This window comes from Bos indicus, chromosome 1 (assembly GCF_029378745.1).
Source record: "Bos indicus isolate NIAB-ARS_2022 breed Sahiwal x Tharparkar chromosome 1, NIAB-ARS_B.indTharparkar_mat_pri_1.0, whole genome shotgun sequence".
Taxonomy (NCBI): domain Eukaryota; kingdom Metazoa; phylum Chordata; class Mammalia; order Artiodactyla; family Bovidae; genus Bos; species Bos indicus.
In genome coordinates this window covers 34,448,103-34,463,225 of record NC_091760.1, presented here as the reverse complement: position 1 = coordinate 34,463,225, position 15,123 = coordinate 34,448,103, and the positions used below count along the sequence as shown (strand labels likewise).

At 36.4% G+C, this 15,123-nt stretch overlaps 1 protein-coding gene across 3 annotated transcripts in view; it reads right to left on the bottom strand.

Annotated features, from left to right (window-relative positions):
* CADM2 (cell adhesion molecule 2) overlaps window positions 1-15,123 on the bottom strand; it is a 1,274,389-nt gene that overhangs the window by 380,891 nt on the left and 878,375 nt on the right. For 2 of the 3 annotated variants that reach the window (XM_070786560.1, XM_070786570.1), the window contains exon 2: window positions 7,858-7,884. The exons of the other annotated variant lie outside the window; for it this stretch is intronic. In XM_070786560.1, coding sequence (XP_070642661.1) covers window positions 7,858-7,884 — 27 coding nt within the window. The remainder of the gene's footprint in view (window positions 1-7,857; window positions 7,885-15,123) is intronic. 3 annotated transcript variants of the gene reach the window in all.

Genomic DNA, 15,123 nt, shown 5'->3' with positions numbered 1-15,123 from the left:
AAGCACTCTGGAGGGAACCAACAGTAGAATAATGTTGGCAGAAGATAGGATAAGTGAGGTAGAATATAGAATGATAGAAATAAATGAACCCGAGAGGAAAAAAAAGAAAAATAATTAAAAGAAATGAGGACAACTTCAGGGACCTCTGGGACAATGTTAAACACCCCAACATTAGAATCATAGGAGTCCAAGAAGAAGAAGACAAAAAGAAAGGCCATGAGAAAATACTTGAGGAGATAGTAATTGAAAACTTCCCAAAAATGAGGAAGGAAACAGTCATCCGGTCCAAGAAACAGAGAGAGTCCCAAACAGGATAAACCCAAAGCAAAACACCCTAAGACACATATCAATCAAATTAACAAAATCAAACACAAAGAACAAATATTAAAAGTATCAAGGGAAAAACAATAAATAACACACAAGGGGATTCTCATAAGGATAACAGCTGATCTTTCAATAGAAAACTCTTCAGGCCAGAGGGAATGGCAGGACATCCTTAAAGTGATGAAAGAGAAAATCCTACCACCCAGATTACTGGTACCCAGCAAGGATCTCATTTAAATATCAAAATCAAAATCTTTACAGACAAGCAAAAACTGAGAGAATTCAACACCACAAAACCAGTTCTTCAACAAATGCCAAAGGATCTTCTCTACACAGGAAACACAGAAAGGGTGTATAAACTTGAACCCAAACAACAAAGTAAATGGCAATGGGACCATCAGTTCAGTTGAGTCGCTCAGTCATGTCTGACTCTTTGCGACCCCATGAATCGCAGCACGCCAGGCCTCCCTGTCCATCACCAACTCCCGGAGTTCACTCAGACTCATGTCCATCGAGTCAGTGATGCCATCCAGCCATCTCATCCTCTGTCATTCCCTTGTCCTCCTTCCCCCAATTCCTCCCAGCATCAGAGTCTTTTCCAATGAGTCCACTCTTCACATGAGGTGGCCAAAGTGTTGGAGATTCAGCTTCAACATTAGTCCTTCCAATGAACACCCAGGACTGATCTCGTTTAGGTTGGACTGGTTGGATCTCCTGGCAGTCCAAGGGACTCTCAAGAGTCTTCTTCAACACCACAGTTCAAAAGCATCAATTCTTCGGCATTCAGCCTTCTTCACAGTCCAACTCTCATATCCATACATAACCACAGGAAAAACCATAGCCTTGACTAGACGGACCTTTGTTGGCAAAGTAATGTCTCTGCTTTTGAATATGCTATCTAGATTGGACATAATTTTCCTTTCAAGGAATAAGCGTCTTTTAATTTCATGGCTGTAGTCACCATCTGCAGTGATTCTGGAGCCCAAAAAATAAAGTCTGACACTGTTTCCACTGTTTCCCCATCTATTTGCCATGAAGTGATGGGACCAGATGCCATGATCTTCGTTTTCTGAATGTTGAGCTTTAAGCCAACTTTTTCACTCTCCTCTTTCACTTTCATCAAGAGGCTTTTTAGTTCATCTTCACTTTCTGCCATAAGGATGGTGTCTTCTGCATATCTGAGGTTATTGATATTTCTCCTGGCAAACTTGATTCCAGCTTGTGCTTCCTCCAGCCCTGCGTCTCTCATGATGTACTCTGCATATAAGTTAAATAAGCAGGGTGACAATATACAGCCTTGACGTACTCCTTTTCCTATTTGGAATCAGTCTGTTGTTCCATGTCCAGTTCTAACTGTTGCTTCCTGACCTGCATACAGATTTCTCAAGAGGCAGGTCAGGTGGCCTGGTATTCCCATCTCTTTCAGAATTTTCCACAGTTTATTGTGATTCACACAGTCAAAGGCTTTGACATAGTCAGTAAAGCAGAAATAGGTGTTTTTCTGGAACTCTCTTGCTTTTTCGATGATCCAGTGGATGTTGGAAATTTGATCTCTGGTTCCTCTGCCTTTTCTAAAACCAGCTTGAACATCAGGAAGTTCACAGTTCACATATTGCTGAAGCCTGGCTTGGAGAATTTTGAGCATTACTTTGCTAGCATGTGAGATGAGTGCAATTGTGCAGTAGTTTGAGCATTCTTTGGCACTGCCTTTCTTTGGGATCAGAATGAAAACTGATCTTTTCCAGTCCTGTGGCCACTGCTGAGTCTTATCAATAATTACCTTAAATTTAAATGGATTGAATGCCCCAACCAAAAGACAAAGACTGGCTGAATGGATACAAAAACAAGACCCCTATATATGCTGTCTACAAAAGACCCACCTCAAAACAAGGGACACATACAGACTAAAAGTGAAGGGCTGGAAAAAGATATATCACACAAATAGAGACCAAAAGAAAGCAGGAGTAGCAATACTCATATCAGATAAATTAGACTTTAAAGGCTGTGAAAAGAGACAAAGAAGGACACTACATAATGATCAAAGGATCAATCCAAGAAGATATAACAATTATGTATGCACCCAACATAGCCGCCAGAGAAGGCAATGGCACCCCATTCCAGTACTCCTGCCTGAAAAATCCCATGGATTGAGGAGCTTGGTGGGCTGCAGTCCATGGGGTCCCTGAGCGTCGGACATGACTGGGTGACTTCACTTTCACTTTTCACTTTTCACTTTCATGCTTTGGAGAAGGAAATGGCAACCCACCCTAGTGTTCTTGCCTGGAGAATCCCAGGGACGGGGGAGCCTGGTGGGCTGCCGTCTATGGGGTCGCACAGAGTCGGACATGACTGAAACGACTTAGCAGCACCAGCAGCAACATAGCTGCACTGCAATATGTAAGGCAAATGTTAACAAGTATGAAAGAGGAAATTAACAATAACACAATAATTGGAGAAGGCAATGGCACCCCACTCCAGTGCTCTTGCTTGGAGAATCCCATGGACAGAGGAGCCTGGTAGGCTGAAGTCCATGGGGTCGCTAAGAGTCGGACAGGACTGAGCGACTTCATTTTCACTTTCATGCATTGGAGCAGGAATTGGCAACCCACTCCAGTATTCTTGCCTGGAGAATCCCAGGGACAGAGGAGTCTGTTGGGCTGCCGTCTATGGGGTCGCACAGAGTCGAACAGGACTGACGCGACTTAGCCATAGCAGCAGCAGTGGGAGAGATTAATATGCCACTCACACCTATGGATAGATCAACTAAACAGAAAATTAACAAGGAAATACAAACTTTAAATGATACAATTGACCAGTTAGACCTAATTGATATCTGTAGGACATTTCACCCCAAAACAATGAATTTCACCTTTTTCTGATGTGCACATGGAACCTTCTCCAAGATAGATCACATCCTGGGCCATAAATCTAGCCTTGGTAAATTCAAAAAAATTGAAATCATTCCAAGCATCTTCTCTGACCACAATACAGTAAAAATAGATGTCAATTACAGGATAAAAACTAAAAATTCCAACATATGCAGGCTAAACAACACACTTCGCTTCTGAATAACCAGCAAATCACAGAAGAAATAAAAAAAAGAAATAAAAATATGCATAGAAGTGAATGAAAATGAAAACACAACAACCCAAAACCTATGGGACACTATAAAAGCAGTGCTAAGGGATGGTTCATAACAATACAGGCTTACTTCAGGAAACAAGAAAAAAGTCAAATAAATAACCTAACTCTACATTTAAAGCAACTAGAAAAGAAAGAAATGAAGAACCACAAGGTTAGTTAAAGAAAAGAAATCTTAAAAATTAGGGCAGAAATAAATGCAAAAGAAACAAAAGAGACCATAGCAAAAATCAACAAAGCTAAAAGCTGGTCGTTTGAGAAGATAAATAAAATTGACAAAGTATTAGCCAGACTCATCAAGAAACAAAGGGAGAAGAATCAAATCAACAAAATTAGAAATGAAAATGGAGAAATCACAATAGACAACACAGAAATTCAAAGGATCATAAGAGACTACTATCAGCAACTATATGCCAGTAAAATGGACAACTTGGAAGAAATGGACAAATTCTTAGAAAAGTATAACTTTCCAAAACTGAACCTGGAAGAAATAGAAAATCTTAACAGACCCATCACAAGCACAGAAATCGAAACTGTAATCAGAAATCTTCCAGCAAACAAAAGCCCAGGATCAGACGGCTTCACAGCTGAAAACTACCAAAAATTTAGAGAAGAGCTAACACCTATCCTACTCAAACTTTCCCAGAAAATTGCAGAAAAGGTAAACTTCCAAACTCATTCTATAAGGCCACCATCACCCTAATACCAAAATCTGACAAAGATCCCACAAAAAAAGAAAACTACAGGCTAATATTACTGAAGAACATAGATGCTAAAGTCCTTAACAAAATTCTAGTAAATGGAATCCAAAAACATATAAAAAGATCATACATCATGACCCAGTGGGCTTTATCCCAGGGATGCAAGGATTCTTTAATATCTGCAAATCAATGTAATACACCACATTAACAAATTGAAAGATAAACCATATGATTATCTCAATAGATGCAGAGAAAGCCTTTGACAAAATTCAGCATCATTTATGATTAAAAAAAAAAAAAACACCAGAAAGCAGGAATAGAAGGAACTTACCTCAAAATAATAAAAGCTATATATGACAAACTCACAGAAAACTATATCCTCAATGGTGAAAAATTGAAAGCATTTCCCCTAAAGTCAGGAATAAGACAAGGGTGCCCACTCTCACCACTACTATTCAACATAGTTTTGGAAGTTTTGGCCATAGCAATCAGAGCAGAAAAAGAAGTAAAAGGAATCCAAATTGAAAAAGAGGAAGTAAAACTCTCCCTGTTTGCAGATGACATGATCCTCTACATAGAAAGCCTCAAAGACTCCATCAGAAAATTACTTGAGCTAATCAATGCATATAGTAAAGTTGCAGGATATAAAATTAACACACAGAAATCCCTTGCATTCCCGTATAATAACAATGAGAAAACAGAAAGACAAATTAAGGAAACAATTTCATTCACTATTGCAAAGAAAAGAATAAAATACATAGGAATAAATCTACCTAAAGAAACAAAAGACCTATATATAGAAAACTATAAAACTCTGATGAAAGAAATCAAAGAGGAAACAAATAGATGGAGAAATATACTATGTTAATGGATCAAAAGAAACATTATAGTGAAAATGAGTATACTACCCAAAGCAATCTATAGATTCGATGCAATTCCAATTAAGCTACCAACGGTATTTTTCACAGAACTAGAACAAATAATTTCACAATTTGTATGGAAGTACAAAAAACGGTGAATAGCCAAAGCAATCTTGAGAAAGAAGAATGGACTCAGGGAACCAACCTGCCTGACTTCAGGCTATACTACAAGCTGCAGTCTGCAGTCATCCAGACAGTATGGAACTGGCACAAAGACAGAATACAGATCAATGGAACAAAATAGAAAGCCCAGAGATAAATCCACGCACCTATGGACACCTTATCTTTGACAAAGGAGGCAAGAATATACAATGGAGAAAAGACAATCTCTTTAACAAGTGGTGCTGGGAAAACTGGTCAGCCACTTGTAAAAGAATGAAACTAGAACACTTTATAACACCAAACACAAAAATAAACTCAAAATGGATTAAAGATCTAAATGTAAGACCAGAAACTAAAACTCCTAGACATAGGCAAAACACTCTCTGACATAAATCAAAGCAGGCTCCTCTATGACCCACCTCCCAGAGTAATGGGAATAAAAACAAAAATAAACAAATGGGACCTAATTAAACTTAAAAGCTTTTGCATAACGAAGGAAACTCTAAGCAAAGTGAAAAGACAGCCTTCACAATGGGAGAAAATAATAACAAATGAAACAACTGAATTTAATCTGAAAAATATACAAGCAACTCCTGCAGCTCAATTCCACAAAAATAAACAACCCAATCAAAAAGTGGGCCACAAGAACTAAACAGACAATTCTCAAAAAAAAAAACATACAGATGGCTTACAAACACATGAAAAGATGCTCAACATCACTCATTATCAGAGAAATGCAAATCAAAACCACAATGAGGTACCATTTCACCCCAGTCAGAATGGCTACTATCCAAAAATGTACAAACAACAAATGCTGGAGAGGGTGAGGAGAAAAGGGAACCCTCTTAAACTGTTGGTTGGAATGCAAAGTAGTATAGGCACTATGGAGAAAAGTGGAGATTCCTTAAAAAACTGGAAATAGAACTTCCATATGACCCAGCAGTCCCACTTCTGGGCACATAAACTGAGGAAACCAGAATTGAAAGAGACACGTGTACCCCGATGTTCATCGCAGCACTGTTTATAATAGCCAGGACATGGAAGCAACTTAGATGTCCATCAGCAGATGAATGGATAAGAAAACTGTGGTACATATACACAATGGAATATTTCTCAGCTGTTAAAAAGAACACATTTGAATCAGTTCTAATGAGGTGGATGAAACTGGAGCCTATCATACAGAGTGAAGTAAGTCAGAAAGAAAAACACCAATACAGTATTCTAATGCATATATATGGAATTTAGAAAGATAGTAATGATAACCCTATATATGAGACAGCAAAAGAGACACAGATGTATAAAACAGTCCTTTGGACTCTGTGGGAGAAGGTAAGAGTGGGAAGATCTGAGAGAATACATTGAAATATGTATATTATCATATGTGAAACAGATTGTCAGTCCAGGTTTGATGCATGAGACAGGGTGCTCAGGGCTGGTGCACTGGGATGACCCAGAGGGATGGGATGGGAGGGAGGTGGAAGGGGGGTTCAGGATGGGGAACACATGTACACCCATGGCTGATTCACATCAATGTATGGGAAAAGCCACTACAAAATTGTAAAGTAATTAGCCTCTAACTAAAATTAAAAAAAAAAAAAGGTCTGACTACAACAAGCTAAGAAAGAGACAAAACCCTCTGGTCTTTCCTCCTGAGAACACAGGGGAAGATATTAGGCAAGGCAATATGGAATGATGAAGAGTCAGAAATTCCCCACAAAGAATAGACAGAAGAAGCTTGCATTGTTTAAATGCTTGTACCATCAGGAAATTTATGAGTTGTTTTACATATTTTACTTAATCCTAGCGACAACTTTTTGAATTATTTGTTTTCACACTCTGTGGATGAGAAAACTTAAAATAACAAATGTATGACTAATAAAGTTATTACAGTGTTGCTAAATAAAGATAAATGAAAGAGGAAAAATATTATATATTAGGAATATAAGAAGGAGAAAACATTTTTAAAATGTATAGATTTTTCTAGAGAACATAAAATTGAAACACACAAGCTATAAACTTATGACATAGTATTTTATTTATATATATATGTATATATATACACACACACACACACATTTGAATTATTCAAAAGTCATAAAGACTTCAATACATCAAGCCAAAATTCTTTTTCTCTCAGGGAGATATCTGGTATTAGGTAAGCACATCTTCTCTCATGAAAATGTATTTTCAGGATTCTAGCAAATGAAAACTTAATATAACTAGGAAATAGAAGAAAAGCCATAAATAGAAAATTGGAGTTTATAATATTCAATTTTTAAAGGATAAAATTTTCTTTTCACATAATTCTATAAAGGCATGTTCAGTTCTGAGCCTTTCCATCAGCTTTACTTTATGCTGTATTTTTCCAATTCACAATTTTATCAAGGAAACGAAAGTCAACAGGCAAAATGTTGGGCATAAAAGCACCTTATTCCACTTGGAATAAAGTGGAAAGTAAAACAAGAAAATAAGTTCACAATCATGCAAACACAGGCACATACCAGAAACTAAATAATTAATATATATTTGTAGAAATTTACAAATATCTACACACAGAACTGGTATTTGTCATGAACAGAATTGGCTCTATTATTTAAGAGGATGCAGAAGACTGAGCAGAAAACAAACATGCTGAATCATGCAGAATGGAAAGTTGCTCAGTAGCTCACCTTTAACTTTATTCTTTGAAGCAGCCGCTGGTACCAAGGCAAGATTGCACAAGAAGAGAACAAGCATATTAGTATATTAGATAGTGTCTAACAAGAAAAAGAGATTTGTTATCACTATTGAAGTCTTAAATGATACATTTATGATTACATGATGAACACACTTCAGATGACTAGGACTTATAATGAAGAAAATGACAATTGGTTATATTTTGTTAATATATGATTAAAGTCTTTGGAAAAGAAAGAATAAACTAGATAGGAGCCACAGATTGTAAGTAGCAATGCTGCAAGACACAGAATTCTTTTTAAGAACTGTTCATCTTTCTTTCTCTGTCCTTTTTAACTAAACTTTGGTTAATAATTCAATTAAAATACCAGTATAGTTTAGATGTATTTCATGTTATTTAACAATTAAAATGCAATTCATAACATTTGTGTAAAAAGCAAGGGAAGACCACTTGCATTCATTCAATGCTTACTTAGTTGCCAAAAACCTTGCTATTTTTGGCTTCCCTGATAGCTCAGTTGGTAAAGAATCATGCCTGCAATGCAGGAGAGAGTTAGGAAGATGCCCTCGAGAAGGGAAAGGCTATGTACTCCAGTATTCTGGCCATGGGAATTCCATAGACTGTATAGTCCATGGGTTTGCAAAGAGTTGGACACGACTGAGAGATTTTCACTTTCACTTTTGCTTTTCTTACAAAAAAAATAACATATATACTTTGTGTATTTTGTTTCCAAAAACAAGATCATATTATACATAATTCTTTGCAGTCTGCTTTTTGCACATTTTCCAGATTAACACACAGAGTTCTAATTCACTAATTTTAATAGATGTATATTTTCCTATAATGTGTATGAAGTATAGGACTATTTCCCTATTTATAGCTAATCAGGTTGCCTTTAGGTTTTTTTGCTTGTTTTTACTGCTAATAACAATGCTGCAAAATACAGTCCGTGTCATATCCCTTATACACCATACTGGTGTTTTGCTTCCATTGGACAGATTCCCAGGTTATTTTCATATAAATATTTCTATCCAGTTAACCACTGACAAAGAAGAGTACTTTAAATATTGCTGATGGAACTGTAGAGGAAGTGTGGATAAAAATATGCAACTATATTATATGCTCTAAAATAAGAGGAAGCCAGCAAAATGAAACAAGCAAAAGTACAGAATCTAGTACTCCAAATAACTGCTACACTGGGATGTTCTCAGACCTTTTAGACCACAAGCTATTTCATTTAACTTTTTTTAATATTTGCTTTTCAATTAAATTGTGTTGTTTCACAAAGCTGAAGGGCTTACTGTTAGATTATGAAAAAATATTATTTGACTAAATTTCAAAGAAAATATTTCAATGTATCAGTATATTGAATTGTTCATGTGAAAAGAAATTTTATACCAAATTCAAATTTACCACTTAACATTTTAAGCACAAATTGAAAGTAAAATTGCCAAAAGACTTTAGAAATTTTTGAGGCAATATTACCAAATATGTTAATAGATACAACTAATCTTCCACAAACAAAATCAGCTTTTTATTAAAAATTAGTGACATAAAAATAGAGAAAGCAATCTTTACATTTCCAGGGGAACCAAGATGAATTATTTAAAGTTGTCAAACATTACAGGAAAACAGGTGGTTTTATTCTTGGATTATTGGTTAAGTAACAAAATAAAAAGGAAAGAAAAACAAAAGTTCAATGTCTGTTTCTGTGTGTGTTCAGGCAGCTAATACTAGACTAGGCTGGTTAATATAATTGGAAAGAGGCCAGGCTACCAGGCTTGTTAGCCCAATTATAATTCTCTGCATATTCAATAAAAGAAGCCAAGATGACAGCAAGACTGTCATAAATGTCATGTTCAATACTTGTAAGATTTTCCATTGTCAGCACAGTCCAATTATAAGTCAATTGTAAAGTGCACATTGCACACTACCCAAAAGTGATGGAAAATTATTTAAAAAATACAATTTTAGTAGTTCACAGTTAAAATGAAAAGAAAGGAAGTAAAGGTACTTTGACCAGAGAAAATTTTAGATATAACATTAACATTTCTTCACCCTTATGATAAAAGCAAGTTATAACTATAACATTTTGGTCATTCACACTGTTTTCCAGAGATGATTAGTTATAATATTAAATTTGTAACTGCTAATAATTATATTAATAATGTGAAAATTTGTGTATGTATTTTTTAAAGAAAAATCATGTGATAATGATTGAAACATCAGCTATTTACATATGGATGCTAAATAGTTAATGAATATTAGGCGTTATATTAGTGAGGTTTATCTTCAAAATCCCCAATACAGATGATCAAAAAATAAAAATACAATTAATTGATTGTCACCAATTAATTAGTTCATTATATTAATCAACTGTCAATTTGAAAGATATCACTAATAATTCTGCAGAAAATTGGTGATCTAAAGCAGTGATTCTCAAAATGAGGCATAGGAACTAGAAGTAGGGCAATGGGCATTCTCAAAGGATATTAGATGAATTTTACTTACCTTGAAGTTTGTATGACCTAGTCACATTTTCCCTATTCTTTAATTTCTACTCTAATTTTAAGATTAATGTCATAACAAAATGGTGATACGTTTGTTAGTGTTTGCAATGTCTGAATAATATAGAACATACTACATTAGTAGTTGCCTTTAGAACTGTTTTATGAAAGGTTACTTGGCAATAAAACATTTAGTAAATAGCAAAGATATTACTGGAATTTATTCACAGAAAGAACCCTAATATATTATAGATCTTTTTATTCTAATATTATGTAGCCTTTAAAAAATACTTTGGTATTTTACCCAGTGTTTTTTTTTTTTTCTTTAATTCTTCCTTCCATAAACAAATTTATAGTTAGGGAATTGTTCCTTAATAGAGAAGCAATAAACTTAGCAAGTACTTTGACTTTCCAAGGAGACAGAGGTTCTTGACATCTGTAACTTCATACTCAGATGCATTATGTTTTTCCCTGCCCAAGATTTAATCTATAATTAGGCAAAACAAACAAAATCTCATTGCCATTGAAAGACACTGCACAGTATAATTTTTAAAATAAGAAAGTTCCTCTTATAAACATATGAGCAAACTACAAAAATAAGAGAGAATATATATTGCATTACTTCCAAGTGAAAACTAAGATATCCATACTATTACAAAACTGGAACGCAGAGATGTGACTTTTTCTAGCTCACAAATCTATTTGGTAGTAAAATTACAACCAAAAGAGCATGCTGAGCATGTATATCTTAAAATCCTCTGTGTGTACATGCATTTGCTCAGTTGTGTCCAACTCTTTGCCACCCTATCGACTGCAGCCTGCCAGGTTCCTCTGTCCATGCAATTTCCCCTGCAAGAATACTGGAGCAGGTTGCTATTTCTTTCTCCAGAGGATATGTCTGACCCAGGGACTGAACCCACAGCTCTTGCATCTTTTGCATCGGCAGGTAGGTTCCTTATCAGCTGAGCCACTGGGGAAGCCCCAAATCCACTTTATCAAAATGCAATCATTAGATATAGTATAGCAATGTAATGCGAACCAATAACAGGTGAGTTTTATTCCTTTTTACAAAGGAGGAAATCACACTGTTTTTAAAAGTACTATATCTGATTTATCAGACACTTGCCACCTTATTATAGTCTTTTCAAGATATAGAAATGAAAATAATTGCATTTCAGAGCTAGATAACCACACACATCTCTCCCTTCTTCACTAACTATCCAGAACAAAGTTAAACACATTTTTATACTAATCACTTGAGATTTATTTAAAATAACATTTTTCTTAGCTATCAACTAACATCATCTAAACATGAGAATTTTCTTCTAAGACTCATTAGAATCTGAAAACTTGAAAAAGTGTGACTTTATTTAATCGCTGTCACAAGTTTTTCTTTCTTAATAACTACACACATTTTACAGCGGAAAAATGTGTAAAAACGATGCTTGAGAAAGAAATGCTTGTTGAAGGAGATATATTCAAGAGTAATCAAATATTTAATGAGTGGAAACTTCTCTTCACACTACTATCCCAGTCAGTAAATAAAGAGGAAATAATATAACTCAAAAACCACCATTCTACAATCTTTAAAAAGTTTTTATATGTAAGCTTTAGGCAGATACATAGTAATACATAAAGTTAACATCATTAAAATGGAGACTATCAGACTCTTGGAAGTACACAATACCATTTAAGAAATATTTTTTGCAATATAACCAACTCTGGATACTACTGTGCCTCTACATAGAACTTCCAATGTCCAGTGCACACAAGGAACAAAAAACGCATTAAGTCAATGCAGTTAGTCTAACCTTGAATGTGGAAACCATGTACAAGATATTTTAGTATTTGTTCCTTTAGCAAAAAGACATTAGAGATAAAAAATACCAATTTAAGGGGCAACTTGAGAGACAAATTGAACAAATGACATGTACAGATTACTTTGGATTCCTATTTGAATACTTAATAGTTCACAGTATTTAAGAACTGTTGTTAATACTTAAGTGCAATCAGTTCATTCAGTTGCTCAGTCAGGTCTGACTCTTTATGACCCCATGGACTGCAGCACGCCAGGGCTCCCTATCCATCATCAACTCCCGGAGTTTAAGCAAACACATGTCCATCTTCTTGGTGATGCCATCCAACCATCTCACTCTCTGTCGTCCCTTTCTCCTCCTGCCTTCAATCTTTCCCAGAGTCAGAGACTTTTCCAATGAGTCGGTTCTTTGCATCAGGTGGCCGAAGTATTGGAGTTTCAGCTTTAGCATTAGTCCTTCTAATGAATATTCAGGACTGATTACCTTTAGGATGGACTGGTTGGATCTCGCTGTGGTCCAAGGGACTCTCAAGAGTCTTTTCCGACACCAAAGTTCAAAAGCATCAATGCTTTGGTGCTCAATTATCTTTAGAGTCCAACTCTCACATCCATACATGACTACTTGAAAAACCATAGCTTTGACTAGATGGACTTTTGTTGGCAAAGTCACATCTCTGCTTTTTAATATGGCCTTTAAAATAGCTGTGGAAAGAAGGAAAGTGAAAAGCAAAGGGGAAAAAGAAAGATATACACATTTGAATGCAGAGTTCCAAAGAATAGCAAGGAGAGATAAGAAAGCCTTCCTCAGCGATCAGTGCAAAGAAATAGAGGAAAACAATAGAATGGGAAAGACTAGAGATCTCCTCAAGAAAATTAAAGATACCAAGGGAACATTTCATGCAAAGATGGGCTCAATAAAGAACAGAAATGGTAGGGACCTAACAGAAGCAGAAGATATTAAGAAGAGGTGGCAAGAATACACAGAAGAACTGTACAGAAAAGATCTTCCTGACCCAGATATTCACGATGGAGTGAACACTCACCTGGAGCCAGACATCCTGGAATGAGAAGTCAAGTGGGCCTTAGAAAGAATCACTATGAATAAAGCTAGTGGAGGTGATGGAATTTCAGTTTAGCTATTTCAAATCCTCAAAGATGTGCAAAGAGTGCAGTGCTGTGAAAGCACTGCACTCAATATACCAGCAAATTTGGAAAACTCAGCAGTGGCCACAGGACTGGGAAAGGTCAGTCTTCATTCCAGTCCCAAAGAAAAGCAATCCCGAAGAATGCTCAAACTACCGCACAATTGCACTCATCTCACACACTAGTAAAGTAATGCTTAAAATTCTCCAAGCCAGGTTTCAGCAATACGTGAACTGTGAACTTCCCAGATGTTCAAGCTGGTTTTAGAAAAGGCAGAGGAACCAGAGATCAAATTACCAATATCTGCTGGATCATTGAAAAAGCATCTATTTCTGCTTTATTGACTATGCCAAAGCCTTTGACTATATGGATCACAATAAACTGGAAAATTCTGAAAGAGATGGAAATACCAGACCACCTAACCTGCCTCTTGAGAAACCTGTATGCAGGTCAGGAAGTAACAGTTAGAATTGGATATGGAACAACAGACTAGTTCCAAATAGGAAAAGGATTACATCAAGACTGTATATTGTCACCTGCTTATTTAACTTATATGAAGAGTACATCATAAGAAACGCTGGGCTGGAGGAAACACAAGCTGGAATCAAGATTGCCGGGAGAAATATCAATAACCTCAGATATGCAGATCACACCACCCTTATGGCAGAAAGTGAAGAGGAACTAAAGAGCCTCTTGATGAAAGTGAAAGTGAAGAGTGAAAAAGTTAGCTTAAAGCTCAACATTCAGAAAACTAAGATCATGGCATTGGGTCCCATCACTTTGTGGCAAATAGATCGGGAAACAGTAGCTGACTTTATTTTTCTGGGCCCCCAAATCACTGCAGGTGGTGATTGCAGCCATGAAATTAAAAAACGCTTACTCCTTGGAAGGAAAGTTATGACCAACCTAGACAGCATATTAAAAGCAGAGACATTAATTTGCCAACAAAGGTCCATCTAACCAAGGCTATGGTTTTTCCAGTGGTCATGTATGGATGTGAGAGTTGGACTATAAAGAAAGCTGAGCCCTGAAGAATTGATGCTTTTGAACTGTGGCGTTGAAGAAGACTCTTGAGAGTCCCTTGGACTGCCAGGAGATCCAACCATTTCAACCTAAATGAGATCAGTCCTGGGTGTTCATTGGAAGGACTAATGTTGAAGCTGAATCTCCAACACTTTGGCCACCTCATGCGAAGAGCTGACTCATTTGAAAAGACCCTGATACTGGGAAAGATTGAGGGCAGGAGGAGAAGGGGATGACAGAGGATGAGATGGTTGGATGGCATCACCGACTCTATGGACATGGGTTTGTGTGGACTCCGGGAGTTGGTGATGGACAGGGAGAAGCCTGGTAGGCTGCAGTTCATGGAGTCACAAAGAGTCGGATACGACTGAGCAACTGAACTGAACGGAACTGAACTGAAGGTTGGTCATAGTTTTTCTTTTTCTGAATGTTGTGTTTTAAGCCAGTTTTTTCACTTTCCTCTTTCTTTTTCATCAAGTGAAATTTCATTAATGAAAATTTTAATGTCTTATAATAACTTTATTTTTAAGTGTTTGCTGCCAAGTCGCTTAAGTCGTGTCCGACTCTGTGCGACCCCATGGACTGCAGCCTACCAGGCTTCTCTGTCCATGGGATTCTCCAGGCAAGAACACTGGAGTGGGTTGCCATTTCCTTCTCCATTTAAGTGTTTACCTTTTCACAAAACTAAATATCAAAATAGATCAGTTGTTGAGATTCCTTTCAATATAATCTTGAAATACATAATGTTTATGATGTTTTCTATTTTTGT